Source organism: Oncorhynchus mykiss, chromosome Y (genome assembly GCF_013265735.2).
Source record: "Oncorhynchus mykiss isolate Arlee chromosome Y, USDA_OmykA_1.1, whole genome shotgun sequence".
In the NCBI taxonomy this organism is placed as follows: domain Eukaryota; kingdom Metazoa; phylum Chordata; class Actinopteri; order Salmoniformes; family Salmonidae; genus Oncorhynchus; species Oncorhynchus mykiss.
The window spans coordinates 16,776,747-16,799,531 of NC_048593.1; the positions used below are offsets into that span (position 1 = coordinate 16,776,747).

Below are 22,785 nucleotides of genomic sequence, written 5' to 3' on the forward strand. Positions count from 1 at the left end.
AACCTGATTGTTGTTGTCAATTAGCTATTTTGACAGCTAAGTCCATCAACTGTAGTGGAGACAACCAGTTGTCAAGTCTCTGAACTCTAGTGCTTGTCCATGAGACCACTTCATGCAGGTTCCGGGAGAAGAAATGCATTGGACTATATGATTTTTCAGGGACCTCATTGAGAGCACAGGAACACCCACTTGTGTACAGACGTGTCAGAGATTAAATGGGTGCAAAGCTGTTTTGCTGGCCACAGGGTTCTCCTGGCATTGCCATGATGCTGAGAGCCCTACTCCTTACAGGCCTTTTTAGCTGGGCCAATGGCCAGGAAGGTCAGGCCATGTTACCAGAAGAAAAGAGCAAAATCAGGTGAGATAACAACCGTGTGTGATCACACTCCAGCATTGCGCAATGCCCACATTTTACTGAGTGGCGAGGTCTGTGCTGTGAAGACGAAGGGACTAAATCGTTGAACACACCAGCACTTTACCTATCCATCATCTTGTCTGTTAGAAATGACTTGGTTATGTTGATGTAGTATATTTCTTTCTGTTACAGGGACCAGATCGTTGAGATGTTCGATCATGCCTATGGCAGCTATATGGTAAGTCTGTCTGACCACATAATTTCTAATAACACATCAGATGTATGCCATTTTGCATTATTATTGTCACTTTCAACTACATTGGGCAAAATTGGATGCTTCAGGCCATAGCTATGGCTGTTTGTCTGTTACTGACCATGTAGCTGGCCAGGGCATGCTTCTGTTAACTGTTTTGTTGATATTGTATTCTTGCTCAAACAGCTCTCTGATTTGACTGTGTGCCATCCACTCGGGCCTATACTTCCAAGTTCAAACGTATTTAAACAAGTGTTCCTCCTAATTAGTACATGTACCGTACCCTGACTGCACCTGTTCCCTGATTCTGCCACAGAAATACGCGTACCCAGCGGACGAGCTGATGCCCCTGAGCTGCAGGGGGAGGGTGCGTGGTCTGGAGCCCAACAGGGGAGACATCGACGACTCTCTGGGGAAGTGAGTACAACCGCACGTTTCTCAATATGTAACGCTCATGGGAAAAGGAAATGCATTTGGACTTGATGTGGGAAAGCCTGTTATACTCTGTTTGACATGACCTACCCGAACCCTCTCTGGTTCTTCCTTAAGACCTTGTATGTAACACTTAGCCTGGAAACACAGTAGAGGATGGCTATGGTGAAGCTGACATGGAGCAGGATCTAGGTTGTGTTGTGTGTGCAGAAGTTCATCCTCCTGACCTGGGTCATTTTCATTAAGCACCAAATGGAATAAGACGGGCTGAAACAGGGCAGGACTATCCGAACTTGTCCAATAAGAAACTACAGTTTTCAAGGTTTTGTTGCAAACATTTTTGCTATGGTGTCCCCTAACAAATATAACCTTGTTTTCTCCTAGGTTCTCCCTCACTCTGATTGACACCCTGGATACTCTGGTGGTGAGTATCTGATCCTGTCTGTGTGGCTATAATTGTAGTCAGCTGTAGTACCACAAATGTCTATAGAGAAATCCATGAACAAATGGGATCCATTTTCATGACAACCCCTCAGAGCCACTCACATAAAGTACATGGCAGTATAGACTAAATGGATAGCCCTTCTTTCTAATGGTTCTGGAAACTCTAGCAAAAATCATTGAAATGTAGTAATTCACAGGAATAATTCATGTTTTTTTTTTTCAGGCAAGTTTCTCATTTGTTTAGTCTTAGGTATTTAAACACCTATTTCTTCAGTCTTTTCCCCTATTAACGAATGTTGCTTGTCTGTGTTTCCAGGTGTTGAACAAGCTCGACGAGTTTGAGGATGCGGTGAGGAGGACGTTGAGGGATGTCAGGCTGGACAACGATGTGGTGGTGTCTGTGTTTGAGACCAACATCCGAGTCCTGGGGTACGAACCTATACAATGCATTGTCTCACTACGACACAGTAGTTCTCCAAGATCGTGTATGATACTGGTTCAAATGTGTAATTGGACATTATGTTCTAATAACTGTACGACTTTATCATATAGTGCTGTCAGTGTTTAGATGAATAGGAAATTGTCCAGACATTGCTACGTGCTCACCACACCATCATGTTGCTCACCACACCATCATCTTGCTGTCCCTACAGGGGCCTGCTGGGGGCGCATACGATGGCGGACATGCTCCGTCAGCGGGGGGAGAGGATGCAGTGGTACAGAGATGAGCTGCTCCACATGGCCAAGGAGCTGGGCAACAGACTGCTCCCTGCCTTTAACACCACCAGTGGCCTTCCCTACCCCAGGGTAACACACCTCACTCTTCACATGTCTGCTTTTCGCGGTTCCCCTGGGTGCAAAGCCTTGTTTATCAGAACTCTGTTTTTCCACAACGTCGGAAAAATACCAAACGATTCAGGTCTGAAAGGAGTAACCAGCTGAATGTGAATAGAAGATTCAAAGTGATTCAAGATAGCGTTGTAGTCGAATAATTATCTGACAATACGCATGTAGTACATACAATATACATAAAAAAAAAAATGGGTAGATTAGCTTTAATATTGCAGCTATTATTTTAAATAAATATATTAACCCCCCAAATATATTGGGGATTGGAAATGATGCAGACAATTACATTGCTACAAAATGTTTTATTTAAAAACTAATAATAATAATGTCCAACTTTATTATTTTCCCCAAACCCTACATCCTAGGACTAGATATTGGCTAATAAAACAATACTTACCCTTCCAGTTTATACAGTCTACATACTTTTCTCAGACAGTATATTTTACATTTTAGTTACCTTTTGTTTGCTTTTATTCCCATCCTTCAGCTACCCTCAACCCCTCCCATCTATCTCTGAAGAGCATCCAGTTTTGATTTCTAGCAGCCACATATTTTTCCCGCTGTGCTGCGATGTTTCACAAAAGTTCTGGACCTTTCTGTTCTCATAGTTTCTCATAGTAAATGAAAGATAAACACCTTTGCTAAGAGTATTATTATATTATTGATCGATTTGACTATGACTTTTCAAATCACCCAGCAGTGCTATTTGCAGAGTTAGCTCCAAGTACATCAGCCATTCCTGAACCTGCGACCAAAAACAAGCTACATATGGGCAGTACCAAAACAAGTGATCTCATGATTCTGTCTCTTCAAAGCACAATCTGTAGAGCTGGGATGGTTGTATCCCTGCCTTTAACACTACCAGTGGCCTTTCCTACCCCAGGGGAACACAGATAATTTTGTATTGTAGTTTAAATTTAAAAATTCAAGTTTTGAATCCGGCATCGTTTTGTGTATCATGGAGTATGAACATCGAAAATCTCCTCCCAAGTATTTTGCAACCTGTATGATGCAGGTGTAAATGTTTTGGTCCTTAAATTAACTTTGGTCTGCAGGGCCGACAGACAACTTCCTTACCTTCTCCCCTTTCCACTTACCTCTCCCATTTTTGCATATTGCTGCAATTATTTGGTTGTAATTTTGGATAGAGCAGACATTTCCATATAATTGTGTTAGCTGAATGTGTGACGTAACTCCACCAGTCCTATTTATGATATCATTTACAAAGATTATACCGTTTAAATTAAAAAATATATAAATTAGTAAATTTGAGTTTAACCATAATATTTGTTCTAATATTTGTTCAGTCTTTTCTGGTGGATTAAACTGAAATTGCAACCAGCTTTCTATTGCTTGTTTTAAAGATAGTGATATTTTGGAGATAATGAAAAATTGTAATCTGAATGAGGGGGAAAAGGCCATTCTTGGACATGGGGTGAGCCATTCTTACTTATCTGCTAGAGAACCAGTTTGTATTCAAGTATAGTTTTTGTATGACTGAAGCCTTTAGTGAGAGGTCCAATGCTTTAATATTTCATAATTTCCTCCCTCTGAATTCATATTAATTATAGAAATAGTAAAAACGAATTGTCTGGCTTGCCATTCCAAATAAAGTGGAATATTTTTTTTCTCATATAATTTAAAGAGCAAGTCTATAGGTGTAGGCAGCCCATAAGTAAATAGGTAATATGGAATATGACTAAAGAATTTATCTGGGTCATTTTTTTTCTCCCACACATACTCTACATGACCATCTCATTCCAAAATCATGGGCATTAATATGGAGTTGGTCCCCTCTTTGTTGCTATAACAGCCCCCGTTCTTCTGGGAAGGCTTTCCACTAGATGTTGGAACATTGCTGTGGCGACTTGCTTCCATTCAGCCACAAGCATTAGTGAGGCTGGGGACTAATGTTGAGCGATTAGGTCTGGCTCGAAGTTGGCATTCCAATTCATCCCAAAGGTGTTTGATGGGGTTGAGGTCAGGGCTCTGTGCAGGCCAGTCAAGTTCTTCCACACACATTTTGACAATCCATTTCTGTATGGACCTCGCTTTGTGCACGAGGGCATTGTCATGCTGAAACAGGAAAGGGTGTTGCCACAACTGTTGCCACAAAGTTGGAAGCACAGAATCGTCTAGAATGTCATTGTATGCTGAAGGGTTAAGATTTCCCTTCACTGGAGCTAAGGGGCCTAGCCCGAACCATGAAAAACAACACCCGGACCATTATTCCTCCTCGACTACACGTTATAGTTGGCACTATGCATTGGGGCAGGTAGCTTTCTCCTGGCATCCGCCAAACCCAGATTTGTCCGTAGGACTGCCAGATGATGAAGCGTGATTCATCACTCCAGAGAACGCGTTTCCACTGCTCCAGAGTCCAATGGCGCCACACTTTGCACCACTCAAGACAGCACTTGGCATTGCGCATGGTGATTTTAGGTTTGTGTGCGGCTGCCCGGCCATGGAAACCCATTTCATGAAGCTTCTGAAAAACAGTTTTTGTGCTGACGTAGCTTCCAGAGGCAGTTTGGAACTTGGTAGTGAGTGTTGTAACCGAGAACAGACAAATGTTATGTGCTTCAGCACTCAACGGTCCCGTTCTGTGAGTTTGTATGACCTACCACTTTGCGGCTGAGCCGTTGTTGCTCCTAGATGTTTCCACTTCACAATAACAGCACTTACAGTTGACTGGGGCAGCTCCAGCATTGCAGAAGTTTGACGTTGGAAAAGTGGCATCCTATGACAGCGCCATGTTAAAACTCATTGAGCTCTTCAGTAAGGCCATTATATTGCCAATGTTTTCTATGCAGATTGCATGGCTGTGTGCTCGATTTTATACACCTGTCAACAACCGGTGTGGAAATACAGTGCCTTGCGAAAGTATTCGGCCCCCTTGAACTTTGCGACCTTTTGCCACATTTCAGGCTTCAAACATAAAGATATAAAACTGTATTTTTTTGTGAAGAATCAACAACCAGTGGGACACAATCATGAAGTGGAACGACATTTATTGGATATTTCAAACTTTTTTAACAAATCAAAAACTGAAAAATTGGGCGTGCAAAATTATTCAGCCCCCTTAAGTTAATACTTTGTAGCGCCACCTTTTGCTGCGATTACAGCTGTAAGTCGCTTGGGGTATGTCTCTATCAGTTTTGCACATCGAGAGACTGAAATTTTTTCCCATTCCTCCTTGCAAAACAGCTCGAGCTCAGTGAGGTTGGATGGAGAGCATTTGTGAACAGCAGTTTTCAGTTCTTTCCACAGATTCTTGATTGGATTCAGGTCTGGACTTTGACTTGGCCATTCTAACACCTGGATATGTTTATTTTTGAACCATTCCATTGTAGATTTTGCTTTATGTTTTGGATCATTGTCTTGTTGGAAGACAAATCTCTGTCCCAGTCTCAGGTCTTTTGCAGACTCCATCAGGTTTTCTTCCAGAATGGTCCTGTATTTGGCTCCATCCATCTTCCCATCAATTTTAACCATCTTCCCTGTCCCTGCTGAAGAAAAGCAGGCCCAAACCATGATGCTGCCACCACCATGTTTGACAGTGGGGATGGTGTGTTCAGCTGTGTTGCTTTTACGCCAAACATAACGTTTTGCATTGTTGCCAAAAAGTTCAATTTTGGTTTCATCTGACCAGAGCACCTTCTTCCACATGTTTGGTGTGTCTCCCAGGTGGCTTTTGGCAAACTTTAAACGACACTTTTTATGGATATCTTTAAGAAATGGCTTTCTTCTTGCCACTCTTCCATAAAGGCCAGATTTGTGCAATATACGATTGTTGTCCTATGGACAGAGTCTCCCACCTCAGCTGTAGATCTCTGCAGTTCATCCAGAGTGATCATGGGCCTCTTGGCTGCATCTCTGATCAGTCTTCTCCTTGTATGAGCTGAAAGTTTAGAGGGACGGCCAGGTCTTGGTAGATTTGCAGTGGTCTGATACTCCTTCCATTTCAATATTATCGCTTGCACAGTGCTCCTTGGGATGTTTAAAGCTTGGGAAATCTTTTTGTATCCAAATCCGGCTTTAAACTTCTTAACAACAGTATCTCGGACCTGCCTGGTGTGTTCCTTGTTCTTCATGATGCTCTCTGCGCTTTTAACGGACCTCTGAGACTATCACAGTGCAGGTGCATTTATACGGAGACTTGATTACACACAGGTGGATTGTATTTGTCATCATTAGTCATTTAGGTCAACATTGGATCATTCAGAGATCCTCACTGAACTTCTGGAGAGAGTTTGCTGCACTGAAAGTAAAGGGGCTGAATAATTTTGCACGCCCAATTTTTCAGTTTTTGATTTGTTAAAAAAGTTTGAAATATCCAATAAATGTCGTTCCACTTCATGATTGTGTCCCACTTGTTGTTGATTCTTCACAAAAAAATACAGTTTTATATCTTTATGTTTGAAGCCTGAAATGTGTCAAAAGGTCGCAAAGTTCAAGGGGGCCGAATACTTTCGCAAGGCACTGTAGCCGAAACCACACATTTTAAGGCATGTCCACATACTTTTGTAAATATAGTGTATGTTTGTAAACTTACCATTTTAAGAAGTACCATGATATTTGCACCGTTAAGCATACTGTAGCTGCGACTAAGTAAACCTATAATTGTCCTCCAATGTTCCACCCACTAAAACCTCTCCCCATCCCAAAGTGGGTTGTCGTCCCATTGGGTGGCTGACCATCCCTGTACACATGGATCCTTTAAGACCGGTATTTCCAAACTAGGGTACGGCAATGCTGTCAGGGGTACAAATAAAAACGTGAGTCACTTTTTTTTTTTATTACTTTTTATTTGATTTTTAATCTTCACATTTTCAAACAGTCCATTTATATTTTCCAATGGGGCTATACATTTGGGTGAAGTTGTTCTCGACTGAGTAGCCATGTTTTCACTGCCAAAAATAAAATTAAACCATCTAGTGTTCAGCGAAATAATACAATGTCAAATAATTAACATCCAATCACATTAACCGTTACTCTCTCGCGGGAATTCCACTTAACGGTCCGTATGGAGCCAAACGTAGCTGCTGCTCATGTTCTGGCGCAAAAGCCATGACAGGGAGACATAGTGGAGAGGTAACACGTGTGCAAGCAGTTGCTCCTGACGCCACTTGGGTCCACTGCAGCATCCACCCAGAGGCTCTTGGGTACACTGCAGCATCCACCCAGAGGCTCTTGTTGCCAAGGGAATGCCTGACAGCTTGAAAGACGTTTTGGACACTACAGTGAAAATGGTTAACTTTGTTAAAGCAAGGCCCCTGAACTCTCGTGTATTTTCTGCACTGTGCCATGATATGGGCAAAGACCATTTGACACTCTTTTTTTTTTACAACACACAGAAGTGCGCTGGTTATCAAGGGGCAAAGTATTGACATGTTTTTTCAAATTGAGAACAAGCTTTGTTTTCTTTACTGACCATCATTTTCACTTGTCTGACCGCTTGCATGATGACGAGATTCTCACACGACTGTCCTATCTGGGCAATGTTTTTTCTCGCCTGAATGATCTGAATCTAGGATTACAGGAATGCTCCACAACTATATTCTATGTGCGAGACAAAATTGAGGCTATGATTTAAGAAGTTGGAGCTCTTCTCTGTCTGCATTAACAAGCACAACACACAGGTCTTGCCATCATTGTATGATTTGTTTTGTGTGTGCAAATGAACTCAAGCTTACAGACAATGTCAAATGTGATATAGCGAAGCACCTGAGTGAGTTAGATGCGCATTTACGCAGGTACTTTCCCGAAACGGATGACACAAACAACTGTATTTGTTATCCCTTTCATGCCCTGCCTCCAGTCCACTTACCGATATCTGAACAAGAGAACAAGAGAGACTCATCAAAATTGCAACAAGCGGTTCTGTGAAAATGGAATTTAATCAGAAGTCACTGCCAGATTTCTGGATTGGGCTGAGACCAGAGTATCCTGCCTTGGCAAATCGTGCTGTTAAGATACTAATGCCCTTTGCAACCACGTACCTATGTGAGAGTGGATTCTCGTCCCTCACTAGCATGAAAACTAAATACAGGCACAGACTGTGTGGAAAATGATTTAAGACAGACTCTCTCCAATACAACCCAACATTGCAGAGTTATGGGCATCCTTTCAAGCACACCCTGCTCGTTAACACGTGGTGAGTTATTCACAATTTTCGATGAACAAATGCGTTTTTTTATTTGTATGTAAGATGGTTAAATAAAGAGCAAAATTATTGATTATTATTATTTGTGCCCTGTTCCTATAAGAGCCCTTTCTCACTTCCCATAAGCCGGGTTGAGACTAAACTCACACTCATTCTTATGTTTAATAAATGTTTAGTGTGTGTGGCAGGTTTACAATGATGTCAAAAAACAACATTTGAGAGTGCACTGACCCTGGTGCTAGAGGGGGTACGCAGCTGGAAGTTGAATGTTTGAAGGGGTACGGGACTATATCAACTTTGGGAACCACTGCTTTAAGAGATGGTAGTCCTCCTTCAAAAAGAGCTCATGGTGCTACCTACAGTACAGAACCAGATCCGCAGCCAACATCATTTTGAACACCTTTGCCTCAGTTGTACTGCATCTCGTTATGAAAAAATATACACTACCGTTCAAAAGTTTGGGATCACTTAGAAATGTCCTTGTTTTTGAAAGAAAAGCATTTTTGGTTCATTTAAAATAACATCAAATTGATCAGAAATACAGTGTAGACATTGTTAATGTTGTAACTGACTATTGTAGCTGGAAATGGACGATTTTCTTTTTTTTAATGGAATATCAACACAGGCCCGTTATCAGCAACCACCACTCCTGTGTTCCTATGGCACGTTGTTAGCTAATACAAGTTTATCATTTTAAAAGGCTAATTGATCATTAGAAAACCGTTTTGCAATTATGTTAGCACAGCTGAAAACTGTTGTGCTAATTTAAAGAAGTATTAAAAAATCTATTTTTAAAGCTGGTTGAGAGAATGCCACGGGTGTACAAAGCTGTCATCAAGGCAAAGGGTGGCTACTTTGAAAAATCTCATCTCAAATATATTTTGATTTGTTTAACACTTTTGGTTACTACATGATAGTTTGATGTCTTCACTATTATTCTACAATGTAGAAAATAGTAAAAATAAAGAAAAACCCTTGAATGAGTAGGCGTGTCCAACCTATTGACTGGCACTGTATATCAAATACTCCACACAGGTGTGCCAACTAAAACATATCCCAGACAAGATTGAAGAATGGGACAAGTAGACAAAGGGAATGTAAGTCAGTGATCGTGTCTGTTGCAGTTTGTATGAATTTCCATCCCTGAATCCAACTCAAGACTTGATGTGTGAATGAGTATACAGTTTGGCTGTTTAAGAAGGGATGCCAACTTGAGCAGGAATGGGAATATTTTATTAGCCAATATCTAGTCCTAGCTGATGGAGCTTGGATACACACACACACACACACACACTGGTCCCCCGTTGTGACCCATCTTCCCAAGCACCTCTGAGCAGTCGTTTGATTATTCTGTGCCGCCAGGGCCACAATAATATGCATACAATATACTTCTGTTTGTTTGCAGGTAAACCTGAGGTACGGGGTCCTTAATCCCATGTCACGCACAGGCACTGAGTCGGACACCTGTACAGCCTGTGCAGGGACCATGATTCTAGAGTTTGCTGCTCTCAGTCGGCTGTCTGGGGAGGCCGTGTTCGAGGTACATTAGTAATTCCAGTAATAATAAATATATATTTTTTTGTATTTATGAACCCGTGGTGTGTATGAAGATGTGTTTCTGTGTCCCAACAGGAGAATGCTAGGAAAGCCCTGGATGTCCTGTGGGAGAAGAGACAGAGAGGAAGTGACCTCGTGGGCACAGTCATTAATATCCACAATGGTGACTGGGTCCGCAGGGGTGAGCCAGAGCTCCACTGTCACACACTCAGCCGTTCAGACAACACACACTCAGCCGCTCAGACAACACACACTCGCCTACACCAACACACATGGCCACCCACTCTCACATTTAAAAAGTCCAAATGTTGCTGGAGGATCAAACATTTTATCACCTCGCACCATGTGATGACACACCCTCTCAGTTCCTTTATTTCAGCCATTAGTCACTTCCAATACTACTAGCTGGGTTTGGTTTTGAATATGTGTGTCTCCGCCTGGTTGTTATTCCCATTTTAGATCAGTCAAAATCTATATTAAGTGTCTCCCTTGCATCTCCAGACAGTGGTGTGGGTGCTGGCATTGACTCCTACTATGAGTACCTGATGAAGGCTTACGTTCTGCTGGGAGACAACGTTTACCTGGAGAGGTTCAACACTGTGAGACCCAATCTCTCTACTCTCACTAGCTGCTGATCTATTGCAATGTTTTGCTCTACTGCTTGTAGAGAACACTCCAATTTGTCAGACAGCATTTTTACATTTAAATGCTACCGGCATCCAGATTGCAGAACCAGATAACATATGCATGCATGTTCATTTCAAATGTAAATGTCCAGATGAACTGTGGCCAGATGGTGATCAGATGAAAGTTATCAGATATCACAAGGTCTATATTATTGTCAGTGTTTCCCCTATAGGCATTTAGCAGTGGCGAAGATAGCTTTGAAACTGCAGTTTTTCTCTCAGCCCCATGACAAAATGTGTACAATTAGCTTAAAAACAGAAACATTGTGTTTCTGCGGCCAAGATGAGTCTTAAACCGGCCACGGACGCTACCACGCTCCCACCCCTTTACCACCGCTGCTGAGAAAAATCCTAGTGGAAACACTGATTCATGAAGTGTAAACGGGGTTTCAGTCACATCACTGATCTGACCTCCCTCCATATCAACTCTACACATCATACATAATGTGAGTGTATTTAGTGACGCCTGCTGTCTGCTGTGTCTCCTACAGCATTACAGAGCCATCATGAAGTACATCAGCCAGCCTCCGCTGCTGCTCAACGTGCACATGCACAACCCCACGGTGAGCGTCCGCAGCTGGATGGACTCCCTACTCGCCTTCTTCCCCGGCCTGCAGGTGAGTCCCATGACACCGCCTCTATCATCTCCACCACTTGGCATGGTTAGCCCCTTCCTATTCCCGATTTATAGTGCACTACTTTTGTATGCAAATGTCACATGAATTCATGAGACCCTTTGCTTGGATCATGACATCATCATGACCACACATCTATCCACTACCGCAGAAGACTGTTTATTTGTTTTATTTGGTTGAGTTTCTATCCGTTTCAATGGGGTTGTAATGAACAGGTGTACGCTCTGAAAGTGAATCGTTCATAGTAAAGACTGAATTATCAACCCTTGGCCATAGGTTCTGAGAGGAGACCTAAAGCCAGCCATAGAGACCCATGAGATGCTCTACCAAGTCACCAAGCAGCACAAGTTTCTCCCTGAGGTAAGGAAAAGTGACATTTGACATTTGAGTCAATATATCTGCTCTCAGCTTTGCTTGACTGTGTTTTTCCTAACGTTGCAGGCTTTCACCACCGAGTTCAGAGTTCACTGGGGTCAACACCCTCTGAGACCAGAGTTTGCAGAAAGCACTTACTACCTCTACAAGGTAATGCAGTTTGGGTTCCCACTGGGAAAAGCCAAAGGTGCAGAGTAATGGTATACTCTGTGTACATGAGTGAACTGCTTGAGAGAGGGGTTGAGAATGGGATAGACCATGTTTTCCCTTCCACAGGCCACAGGCGACCCCTACTACCTCAGGGTGGGCCAGTCCATAGTGGAAAAACTCAACGCCCATGCCAGGGTACCTTGTGGGTTTGCAGCTGTGCAGGACGTCCGCACAGGGGCCCACGAGGACAGGTAGGGGATCGCAGCGAATCATATGGGTTAAAACCTCCGGTCATATCCACTGATTCCATGGTGCTCTTTGAGCAAGAGAGCTCAAATTACAATACGTGTGATTTCAAACATTCCCTTTCTTTGTAGGATGGACTCGTTCTTCCTGGCGGAGATGTTTAAGTACCTGTACCTTCTGTTCTCTGAGAAGAACCAGCTTCACTTTGACATCGACGACTACATCTTCACCACCGAGGCCCACCTGCTGCCTGTCTCCCTGTCCACCTCACAGCCCCCTTGTCGGGGCAACAACACGGTGAGGCTGAGTCAGTTACCAACAGTTGTGTTGCGTTATGGTCAGAAGAGCTGAAACTTATCTGCCATTTTGTGTCTATATGTTCCAGGAAGCGCCCACTGCCTTGGAGGAAGACCTGTTTACCTACTCCTGCCCCAGCACCCAGACCCTTTTCCCCAACAACCCCTCCTTCGCCAAGACCATAAGGGACAGCTACAAGTACCTGACTGGGGTGGGCCGAGCCTTCCACGCTTCGCCTGTCAGGTTTGTGTGTGTGTAGAGTTCATAATGAAAGTATTCAGACCCCTTGACCTTTTTGTTATGTTACAGCCTTATTCTAAAATGGATTCAAAATAATAAATATTCCTCAGCAATCTACACACAATATCCCATAATGACAAGGAAAAACAGGTTTTTAGAAATTGTTTCAAATGTATTAAAAATAATCAGAAATTCCTTATTTACATAACTATTCAGACCCTTTGCTATGAGATTCGAAATTGAGCTCAACTGCATCCTGTTTCCATTGATCATCCTTGGAGTCCACCTGTGGTAAATTAAATTGTTTGGACATGATTTGGAAAGGCACACACCCGTCTATATAAAGTCCCACAGTTGACAGTGCAATCAGAGCAAAAACCAAGGATTGTGTCGAGGCACAGAAACAGGGAAAGGTTCCAAAACATTTCTGCAGATTGAAGGTCCAAGAACACAGTGGCCTCCATCATTCTTAAATGGAAGAAGTTTGGAACCACCAAGAAACTCTTCTTAGAGCTGGCTGCCCAGCCAAACTGAGCAATCGAGAGAAGGGCCTTGGGCAGGGAGGTGACCAAGAACCTGATGGTCACTCTGACAGAGCTCTAGAGTTCCTCTGTGGAGATGGTTGTCCTTCTGGAGCACTCCACCAATCAGGCCTTTATGGTAGAGTGCCCAAAGAGATGCCACTCCTCAGTAAATGGCACATGACAGCCTGGCACAAAAGGCACCTAAAGACTCTCAGACCATGAGAAACAAGATTCTCTGGTCTGATGAAACCAAGATTGAACTCTTTGGCCTGAATGCCAAGCGTCACGTCTGGAGGAAACCTGGCACTATTCCTACGGTGAAGCATAGTGGTGGCAGCATCATGCTGTGAGGATTCAGCGGCAGGGACTGGGAGACTAGTCAGGATCGAGGCAAAGATGAACAGAGCAAAGTACAGAGATATCCTTTATGAAAGTCTGAGGTCCTGAGCAGGTTGTCTCAGAACCTCAGACTGGGGTAAAGGTCCAACAGGACAACGACCCTAAGCACACAGCCAAGACAACACAGGAGTGGCTTCGGGACATGTCCTTGAGTGGCCCAGTCAGAGCCCGGACTTGAACCCGATCGAACATCTCTGGAGAGAACTGAAAATAGCTCCCCATCCAACCTGACAGAGCTTGAGAGGATCTGCAGAGAAAAATGGGAGCAAATCTCCAAATACAGGTGTGCCAAGCTTGTAGTGTCATACCAAAGAAAATTTGATGCTGTAATCGCTGCCAAAGGTGTTTCAACAAAGTACTAAAGGGTCTGGGGTCTGAATACTTATGTAAATGTAATATTTCAGTTTTTTTATTTAATAAATTGGCAAACATTTCAAAACCACTTTTTCTTTGTCATTATGGGGTATTGTGTGTAGATTGAGGGGGATCAATTTTAGAATTAAGGCTGTAACGTAACAAAATGTGGGAAAAGTTGAGGGATCTGTATACTTTCTGAAGGTAGTAAATGTTGTGTGGCTGTAAAGACCTACACATTCACTAAAACTCATTTAGCTTCTTCCGTCATCCTTTGTGTTAACCCTGCTAAGTGACTCTGACCTAGCCACTGATGAGTCTGTGTGTGTTTGCAGGGGCATCGAGCTGCCGCTTCACGACCACGGTATGGAGCCTGTTGAGTTTCTGAGGAACATGGGCATCTCCCTCACCCCACTGAGCGAGGCTGGGGCAACAGGGACACCGGGGGTAAGAAGCGTGGGCAGCTTTTTTGATTTCTTGCTCTCTATTGTCTGACTCTGTCCCAAATGGCACCCTATTCTCTGTACACAACTTTTGACCAGAGCCAGATCAAAAGTAATGCACTGTGTAGGGAATAGGGTGCCATTTGGGACGCAAGCTATTGTTTAGCAGGGAAACATTGCCCTGTCTCATTTAATGCCCCTGTGTAATTAATAACACCAATGTACTTATTTTCAGGAGGTACATAAAGGTGTTTACAGGGTGAAACTGGTGGCAGAGGTGACCCAGACCACAGAGGAGGAAGAAGTAGAGCCCCTCCTTGTTCAGCTCATATCCCCCCCGTTTCTGGGTAGAACGGTCCTGACTGCAGGACCAGCTAAGTTTGGAATGGACCTTACCAAGCAGGAGCACGGGGTTAGCTTTCTTGAATCTTACATTCATTTTTATTTGTTTTTTTTTGTCACTCAAAATATTGATACTGTAAGAGATGGGCATGCACCTTTTTGTCCCCTTACATTTATGACCCAAATTAAATATTGACTCATGTTAGTTTTGGAGATCTCTGGATGTCTGTCTCAATACTGTACAAAGTATTTACAGGAATCTCTTACTCACTCACTCACTCACTCACTTACTCACACACACACATACACCTTAGCCAAATACATTTAAACTCAGTTTTTCACAATTCCTGACATGTAATCCTAGTAAAGCTTCCCTGTCGTAGGTCAGTTAGGATCACCACTTTATTTTAAGAATGTGAAATGTCAGAATAATAGTAGAGAAAGTGATTTATTTCAGCTTTTATTTCTTTCATCACATTCCCAGTGGTCAGAAGTTTACATGTGATGCTGCCACTCCTGTGCTTTAAGGTTGGGATGGTGTTCTTCGGCTTGCAAGCCTCCCCCTTTTTCCTCCAAGCGTAACGATGGTCATTATGGCCAAACAGTTCTATTTTGTTTCATCAGACCAGAGGACATTTCTCCAAAAAGTACAATCTTTGTCCCCATGTGCAGTTGCAAACCGTAGTCTGGCTTTTTAATGGCGGTTTTGTAGCAGTCTTTCAGGTTAGGTTATAGGGCTCATTTTACTTTGGATATAGATACTTTTGTACCTGTTTCCTCCAGTATCTTCACAAGGTCCTTTGCTGTTGTCCTGGGATTGATTTTCCTTTTCGCACCAAAGTACGTTCATCTCTAGGAGACAGAACGCGTCTCCTTCCTGAGCGGTATGACTGCATGGTCCCATGGTTTTTATACCTGCGTACTATTGTTTGTACAGATGAATGTGGTACCTTCAGGCGTTTGGAAATTGTTCCCAAGGAAGAACCAGACCTGTGGAGGTCTAAAAAAAAAAAGTCTGAGGTCTTGGCTGATTGCTTTTGATTTTCCCATGATGTCAAGCAAAGAGGCACTGAGTTGGAAGGTAGGCGTTGACATACATCCACAGGTACACCTCCAATTGACTCGAATTATGTCAATTAGCCTATCAGAAGCTTCTAAAGCCATGACATCATTTTCTGGAATTTTCCAAGCTGTTTAAAGGCACAGTCAACTCCGTGCATGTAAACTTCTGACCCACTGGAATTGTGATACAGTGAATTAATTATAAGTGAAATAATCTGTCTGTAAATAATTGTTGGGAAAATTACTTGTCCTGCACAAAGTAGATGTCCTAACCGACTTGCCAAATCTATAGTTTGTAAATTTGTGGAGTGGTTGAAAAATGAGTTTTAATGACTCCAACCTAAGTGTATGTAAACATCCGACTTCAACTGTACATACCCTGTTCCTCTCCCAGGTGAAGGGCAGCATCGTAAAGACCTCCCCTTACACAGCGTGTGGACCCATAGAGAATGCTGAGGAGCTGAGCGGGCACATTGCCCTGGCACTGCGTGGCGACTGCATGTTTGCTGCCAAGGCCCACAGGCTACAGGAGGCTGGGGCTATCGGAGTCATCTTCATAGGTGAGGAAATGGAACACACACACCCCCATTCTGCTTGTCCCCCTCTCTCTCTCTCATGCCTCAACACCATCCAGCTCCTCCAGGACTGCCGGGCAAAAGAAACACCAGCAGAGAAGCACGAGATTGAACTTCACTCAACTTTACTAGTTTTGACCCTTTAGTTTACACTATCAATGTTTCCCTCTGTGGGTATTGTTATCAAATATACATATTAGCCCCTTTCGATGCAACAAACCAAAACAAATTCAACTGTGATTTGGTTTTAGGCAGAGCGCATCGTCGGAGGATTCTATTGCATTGACGGACACAAGCTGTCACAAGTAGATGTGCTTGTTTTGAGAACAGAGCCGCATGTTTGCACATTTGTTGATATTTTTTGCTAGTTAGTGAGTTATTAGCCAAATTATAGCTAGTTTCTAGTCAGCAATAGGGGAGTGATTGCTTCCTACATTTCTATCCATCTTTCAAAAGCGAGTTCAGTAAATGCCGTGTTCACGTCATGTCATTAACTCTGACTTGCTTACTCATTGTAGAAAGATGATACTTGAGTATCCCACTTGGGAAGTATCAGAATCAACCAATAGGAATCTCTACACAAATAATTAGGTTAATTTTATCTCTGAGGTCCCAAGTTTCTGACATGACATGAACTCCGCAAAAGACTAAAGAGCTTTTTTTATGTTTTCAAGGTGCAGTATTGTATTAAGAGACCAGCTTGAATAAGCCAAAAGGCAGAGGGTAGCAAAGCCTACATTTTCATCTGATTCTCTGTAATAATAATGGTATGGGGGGCCTCCCGGGTGGCGCAGTGGTCTAGAGACAGTCAGTGGCCCAGGCTGTCCGCGACCGGGAGGTCCATGGGGCGACGCACAATTGGCTTAGCGTCGTCCGGGTTAAAGGGGGTTTGGCCGGTAGGGATATCCTTGTCTCATCGCGCACTAGCGACTCCTGTGGCGGGCCGGGCGCAGTGCACAGTGTTTTTCTGACACATTGGTGCGGCTGGCTTCCGGGTTGGATGCGCGCTGTGTTAAGAAGCAGTGCGGCTTGGTTGGGTTGTGTTTCGGAGGACGCATGGCTCTCGACCTTCGTCTCTCCCGAGCCCGTACGGGAGTTGTAGCGATGAGACAAGATAGTAGTTACTAACAATTGGATACTATGAAATTGGGGAGAAAAAGGGGGGTAAAAATTAAAACAAAAATAATAATAATAATAATGGTATATGGTAATAATGGAATAATAATAATGGTATATGGTAATAATGGAATAATAATAATGGAATAATAATGGTATATGGTAATAATGGAATAATAATAACAATGGTAATAATGGAATAATAATGGTATATGGTAATAATGGAATAATAATAATGGTAATAATGGAATAATAATAATGGTAATAATGGAATAATAATAATAATGGTAATAATGGAATAATAATAATGGAATAATAATGGTATATGGTAATAATGGAATAATAATAATGGAATAATAATAATGGTATATGGTAATAATGGAATAATAATAATGGTATATGGTAATAATGGAATAATAATAATGGTATATGGTAATAATGGAATAATAATAATGGTATATGGTAATAATGGAATAATAATAATGGTATATGGTAATAATGGAATAATAATAATAATGGTAATAATGGAATATGGTAATAATGGAATAATAATAATAATAATAATGGTATATGGTAATAATGGAATAATAATAATGGTATATGGTAATAATGGAATAATAATGGTAATAATGGACTAATAATAATGGAATAATAATAATAATAATAATGGTAATAATGGAATAATAATAATAATGGTAATAATGGAATAGTAATGGTATATGGTAATGGAATAATAATAATGGTATATGGTAATAATGGAATAATAATAATGGTATATGGTAATAATGGAATAATAATGGTATATGGTAATAATGGAATAATAATGGTATATGGTAATAATGGAATAATAATAATGGTAATAATGGAATATGGTAATAATGGAATAATAATAATAGTGGTATATGGTAATAATGGAATAATAATAATAATAATAATGGTATATGGTAATAATGGAATAATAATAATGGTAATAATGGAATAATAATAATGGAATAATAATGGTAATAATGGAATAATAATAATAATAATGGTAATAATGGAATAATTTGGTATATGGTAATGGAATAATAATAATGGTATATGGTAATAATGGAATAATAATAATGGTATATGGTAATAATGGAATAATAATGGTATGGCAATAATGGAATAATAATGGTATATGGTAATAATGGAATAATAATGGTATGGTAATAATGGAATAATAATAATGGTATATGGTAATAATGGAATAATAATGGTATATGGTAATAATGGAATAATAATCATAATAATGCATTTTACTTTGACGTGTTTTTTTGCATCACACACAATACACCATTTTCAGTCATCGACTTGTCTGAAGGAAAATGTTAATGTCACGGCACATGCATAATGCTTTAGTAGTCTCATGGTATGTAGACCTACATTGAACATCACACATGGCTACTGGTGGCTGTATCATAAAACAGCAATTGCAATTTTATGGGATGCATTTTTTCAATCGTTTTTGATGGTAGACCACTTTGGTAGGCCTACATTGTGATCAAATAGCCACACTAGCCTACTTGGCCACTAACTTAATGTGTACACCCTTAAAACTAACTTAGTGTGTACAGAATTTTCAAGTTTCCACTCAGCAGACCTGAAGTTTGCTCATTGCCGAAAACAATTAAGAGGGAACATTGCTCAACACACCCACTCATAGCCCATAATATCAGCACACAGCCTGTTACTCTGCTGTAAGAGGAGCTTAGGAAAATAGCTTAGTGGGGCCTAACCTAGATTTAGAAGGCCATATTGGTCTGCATTGTTACAGTGTACTACTTACTGAAGTAAAAATCCCAAACGGTTGGTTTTGGGGAACCATCACCTACTTTATCAGTGTGAGTTTACAGTAGCTCTGCTTTTTACCTCTTAAGATCAGAGTTGGTTCACAAATGGTCTTTGATCGATATGGCATTCCTCTTTGAGTTGACAAGCCCTCCCCACTTGTTTTGAAAAACAACATTTCCCATAACTCCTCCGTCCCTCCTAGACCACCGGGAGGGGAGTAACAGTGCAGAGACGCCCCTGTTCCAGATGGTGGGAGACGGAGGGTCCACAGCTGACATCACCATCCCCCTGGTGTTCCTATTCAGCCAGGAGGGGGCGCTGCTCACCTCTGCTCTGGAGGACCACAGCAACGTAGATGTACTGATGCTGCCCAAAGAGAGGCGGCTAGGTAAGACAACAGGTAAGAGAGGGGGCCTGTGCAGAGCCCATGGTCTGGTAACACTGCTCCCCACCGGAGACCAGGGTTCAACCAATGCGTCTATCATACTGTTCTCCCACTTACCTGTCTCCCCCTCTGTTTCCAGCAGCTAAATCAAGTGTAAAATGTACTAAATCTAAAAAATAAAAAAGAGGTGGCCTGCCTATGGGACTGAAGCTATAGGGGTTAATTATGCGGGAGAAGAGTTCTAAATTGAGCAAAGGTGAAACACATTTTAATGTTGAACTCTAGTATCAGTTGTTTGGGTTCAATGAAAATGAACACTTTGTAACTTAAATGTGTGCTAGATGTTAGAGGTGTAACAGATTACATGTTTGCCACTGACTGTCTCTCCCCCTGTCTTCCTTTCTCTTTCTTGTTCTCGCTCTGTCTTCCTCCTGATCACTACTCTTCAGACAAAGCAGACAAGCCCTTGGGGAAGATGAACATCAAGTTCCGCCTGGCGGAAGAGGGGGAGCTGGAAGACGGAGAGGCCAGAGGCCCCACCCTGCAGTTTGTCCTGGAGAAGGGAGAGGTAGTGTTGGAGGAAGAGGAGTACAAACAGCAAGGAGACAGCTGCTTGACACCTGGAGACGATCATATGCCATGTTTCTACAGACAAACTGCTGCCTCGCCTCCCTCCCACAGCGCCAACGACCCCGATACAGACCCCTGATCTCAGTTAGGTTCCTCAACCCCCTCCCACTGACCAAGGGCCTGGGCTCCCCAGCACTGATCCCTGGTCGGTGTCCAGAGGCACGTTGATGTGCCAGAGAGGGCCCTGCTGCACGCTCTGGACTGGACTGACTCAAAAGGGGACCTTAGCAGTGTGACAGTCAATCCCATTGACTCACTCACTACCCCTTTTAAAATCTGAGGGTGGTCTCGTACAGTTGATAGTTATTGGAACTGCAGTATTTATTAATGTATAGGAAGGGATGGGCATGGGGCAGGTAGCTAGTCTTACCTTGCTACTGTAGCCTCAAGCCAACTCAGTTGTGTTGTGGAGATGACCGATTTAGTCAGTTGATTGTAAGAGAGAATTGATAACAACACATTTCAGAGAAATAGCTGAGGTAAGCGTGGGAGGGGGTATTGGGCTGATATAGGGAACCCACTTTGTCTGAGGCCTTGTGTTTGAGTCTCTGTACTGTAGGCTAGATTGTGTTGAGCGGCTGCACTGAAAATGGGATTGCTTTACTGTCCCCTGTAACAAGTTGGTATCCTGTCAATTCAGTGGCGTGTGAGTGAATTTAAAGTGTGGCTAGTAGTGTTATTTTGAAGATGAATAGGTGAGGAATGGGCTCTCCTGACCAAAGGGATGTGTTAACACTCACAAGAATGCTTTTAGAAAAAGGATAAGGTGCCATTTTGGGTGAACCGATTAGTTAAATTTTATTTATTTTGTACTGGTAGCTACATCAGGGAAATGTCAGAGTGAAAAAGATGTGTGTGTGCAATCGTTACTACACTACCAAATCAATACCTTTTATCGACCTTAGTCATGCATGTTTCATTTTTCAAATGTCAGTCGGTTATGTAAACACAATACATCAGTCAGATTTCCGCAACAACTAAGAGCATTGAAGCGCGAGGCTCAACTCCTCTGCCATTTTGGGTCCCATATAAACCACGTTGTAACATGAAGTGCAGCCGCGCTCATACTGTGTGAGGAGAAAGTCTTGCACTGCGCTTAACTACATTTTTGTAGTGCTGCTCGTGGCAACGTCATGATGCTGAGTCTGCCAGCTCTAGGTTGGTACTCTGCCGATCTTCACCACTGCCCCTGTGCCACCAGACGGCCTATAATGCCATGCACTTCAGCACACCGGCATCTTCCTCCTAGAGCTATCGTCATGGTGGGACCATACATCCAGGGACTTCTTCCCAAGCAGCTCACAGCACATCAAACACACCGTTGGTGTTTTGTCTGTTCGGTGTCCTCATTGCAAACATCCTTTGTATGATTCTTTGTGTGTGTGTCACTCTTTGTGTGTGCGTGACTCTTTGTGTGTGCGTGACTCTTTGTGTGTGCGTGACTCTTTGTGTGTGCGTGACTCTTTGTGTGTGCGTGACTCTTTGTGTGTGCGTGACTCTTTGTGTGTGTCACTCTGTGTGTGTCACTCTTTGTGTGTGTGTGTGTGAATCTTTGTGTGTGTGTGTGTGTGTGTGTGTGTGAATCTTTGTGTGTAGTTATTTGTGTGTGTAGTTCTTTGTGTGGACAGTGAGAACATCAGACTTATTTTTCTGTCACCATCTTTCTTTTTGCATTATGAGATTACCTGTGTGTGTGTGTGTGTGTACCAAGATGAGTTAAGATGCAGCAGCCATAACGTTTCTATTTGTATGATCAGATGCCGTCACTCACATCCGCGTATTGTATCATTCCTGAGTCTCAATATTGATCTGCCAGGTGTTTTAATCATTTTTGCATGGGTTTTATATTTAATATATTTTAAGGTGTAAAAGTGGGTTATATTCCCAATGTCCCTGTGGAAACATGGGTATGGTTTGTATAGAGAAAGTGTTTTGTCATGACAGAGTACATGATTTCTTCACAGTTAATGTTTTGTGTAGTAGACTTCTCATTGTTGCTGCTTACTTCACTTGAAGTCTTAATCCACCACAGCCATCTATATACAGTACTTGTTGATTTCAAGGCAAAGTCCATCTGTATCTATGGTTTCTGTGACCATTACTGTTCACTCAGAGAAGAAATGGACGTTAAAAATGATTTGTCTTTTTTGGTATTTATTATGGACATTTTGGAAATGTTGACTGATCGGGATAACTGAAGCTCAAAGTGCCAAAGTGATTATTTCTGATAGTAGTATCAGATAATGTACTTTGTCTTTTGAGAAGTATTATTTGAGCGCTGAAGCACCTGATCTTGTCAATAAATTCAGAATCATGATCTTAGTTTTTCTTCATGCCTCAACAAAATATTACAATGTAGATGTTTTCAATGATCACATTTGTTCATAGAGGTATCTAGGTAGGTTTATGATGGCTCTATAACTTTAGAATGAATGAGATTTTATTCTATGTCTGT

At 42.1% G+C, this 22,785-nt stretch overlaps 1 protein-coding gene across 2 annotated transcripts; it reads left to right on the forward strand.

Moving 5' to 3' along the window:
* Positions 1-86: 86 nt before the first annotated feature.
* On the forward strand, positions 87-22,647 carry si:ch211-282j22.3 (ER degradation-enhancing alpha-mannosidase-like protein 3). Of its 2 annotated transcripts, none has more exons than XM_021590773.2 (20): positions 87-358; positions 548-593; positions 925-1,025; positions 1,425-1,464; positions 1,801-1,913; positions 2,138-2,291; positions 9,905-10,039; positions 10,132-10,237; positions 10,558-10,655; positions 11,234-11,359; positions 11,654-11,737; positions 11,819-11,902; positions 12,029-12,153; positions 12,280-12,445; positions 12,534-12,688; positions 14,298-14,409; positions 14,641-14,817; positions 16,204-16,369; positions 19,518-19,715; positions 20,150-22,647. In XM_021590773.2, exons 1-20 carry the CDS (start codon positions 216-218, stop codon positions 20,407-20,409), a joined length of 2,589 nt encoding a protein of 862 aa, XP_021446448.1. In that variant the 5' UTR covers positions 87-215; the 3' UTR covers positions 20,410-22,647. The 2 variants fall into 2 exon arrangements, with proteins under 2 accessions (XP_021446448.1, XP_021446450.1); XM_021590775.2 differs by having other exon boundaries at positions 19,518-19,703.
* Positions 22,648-22,785: the final 138 nt, after the last annotated feature.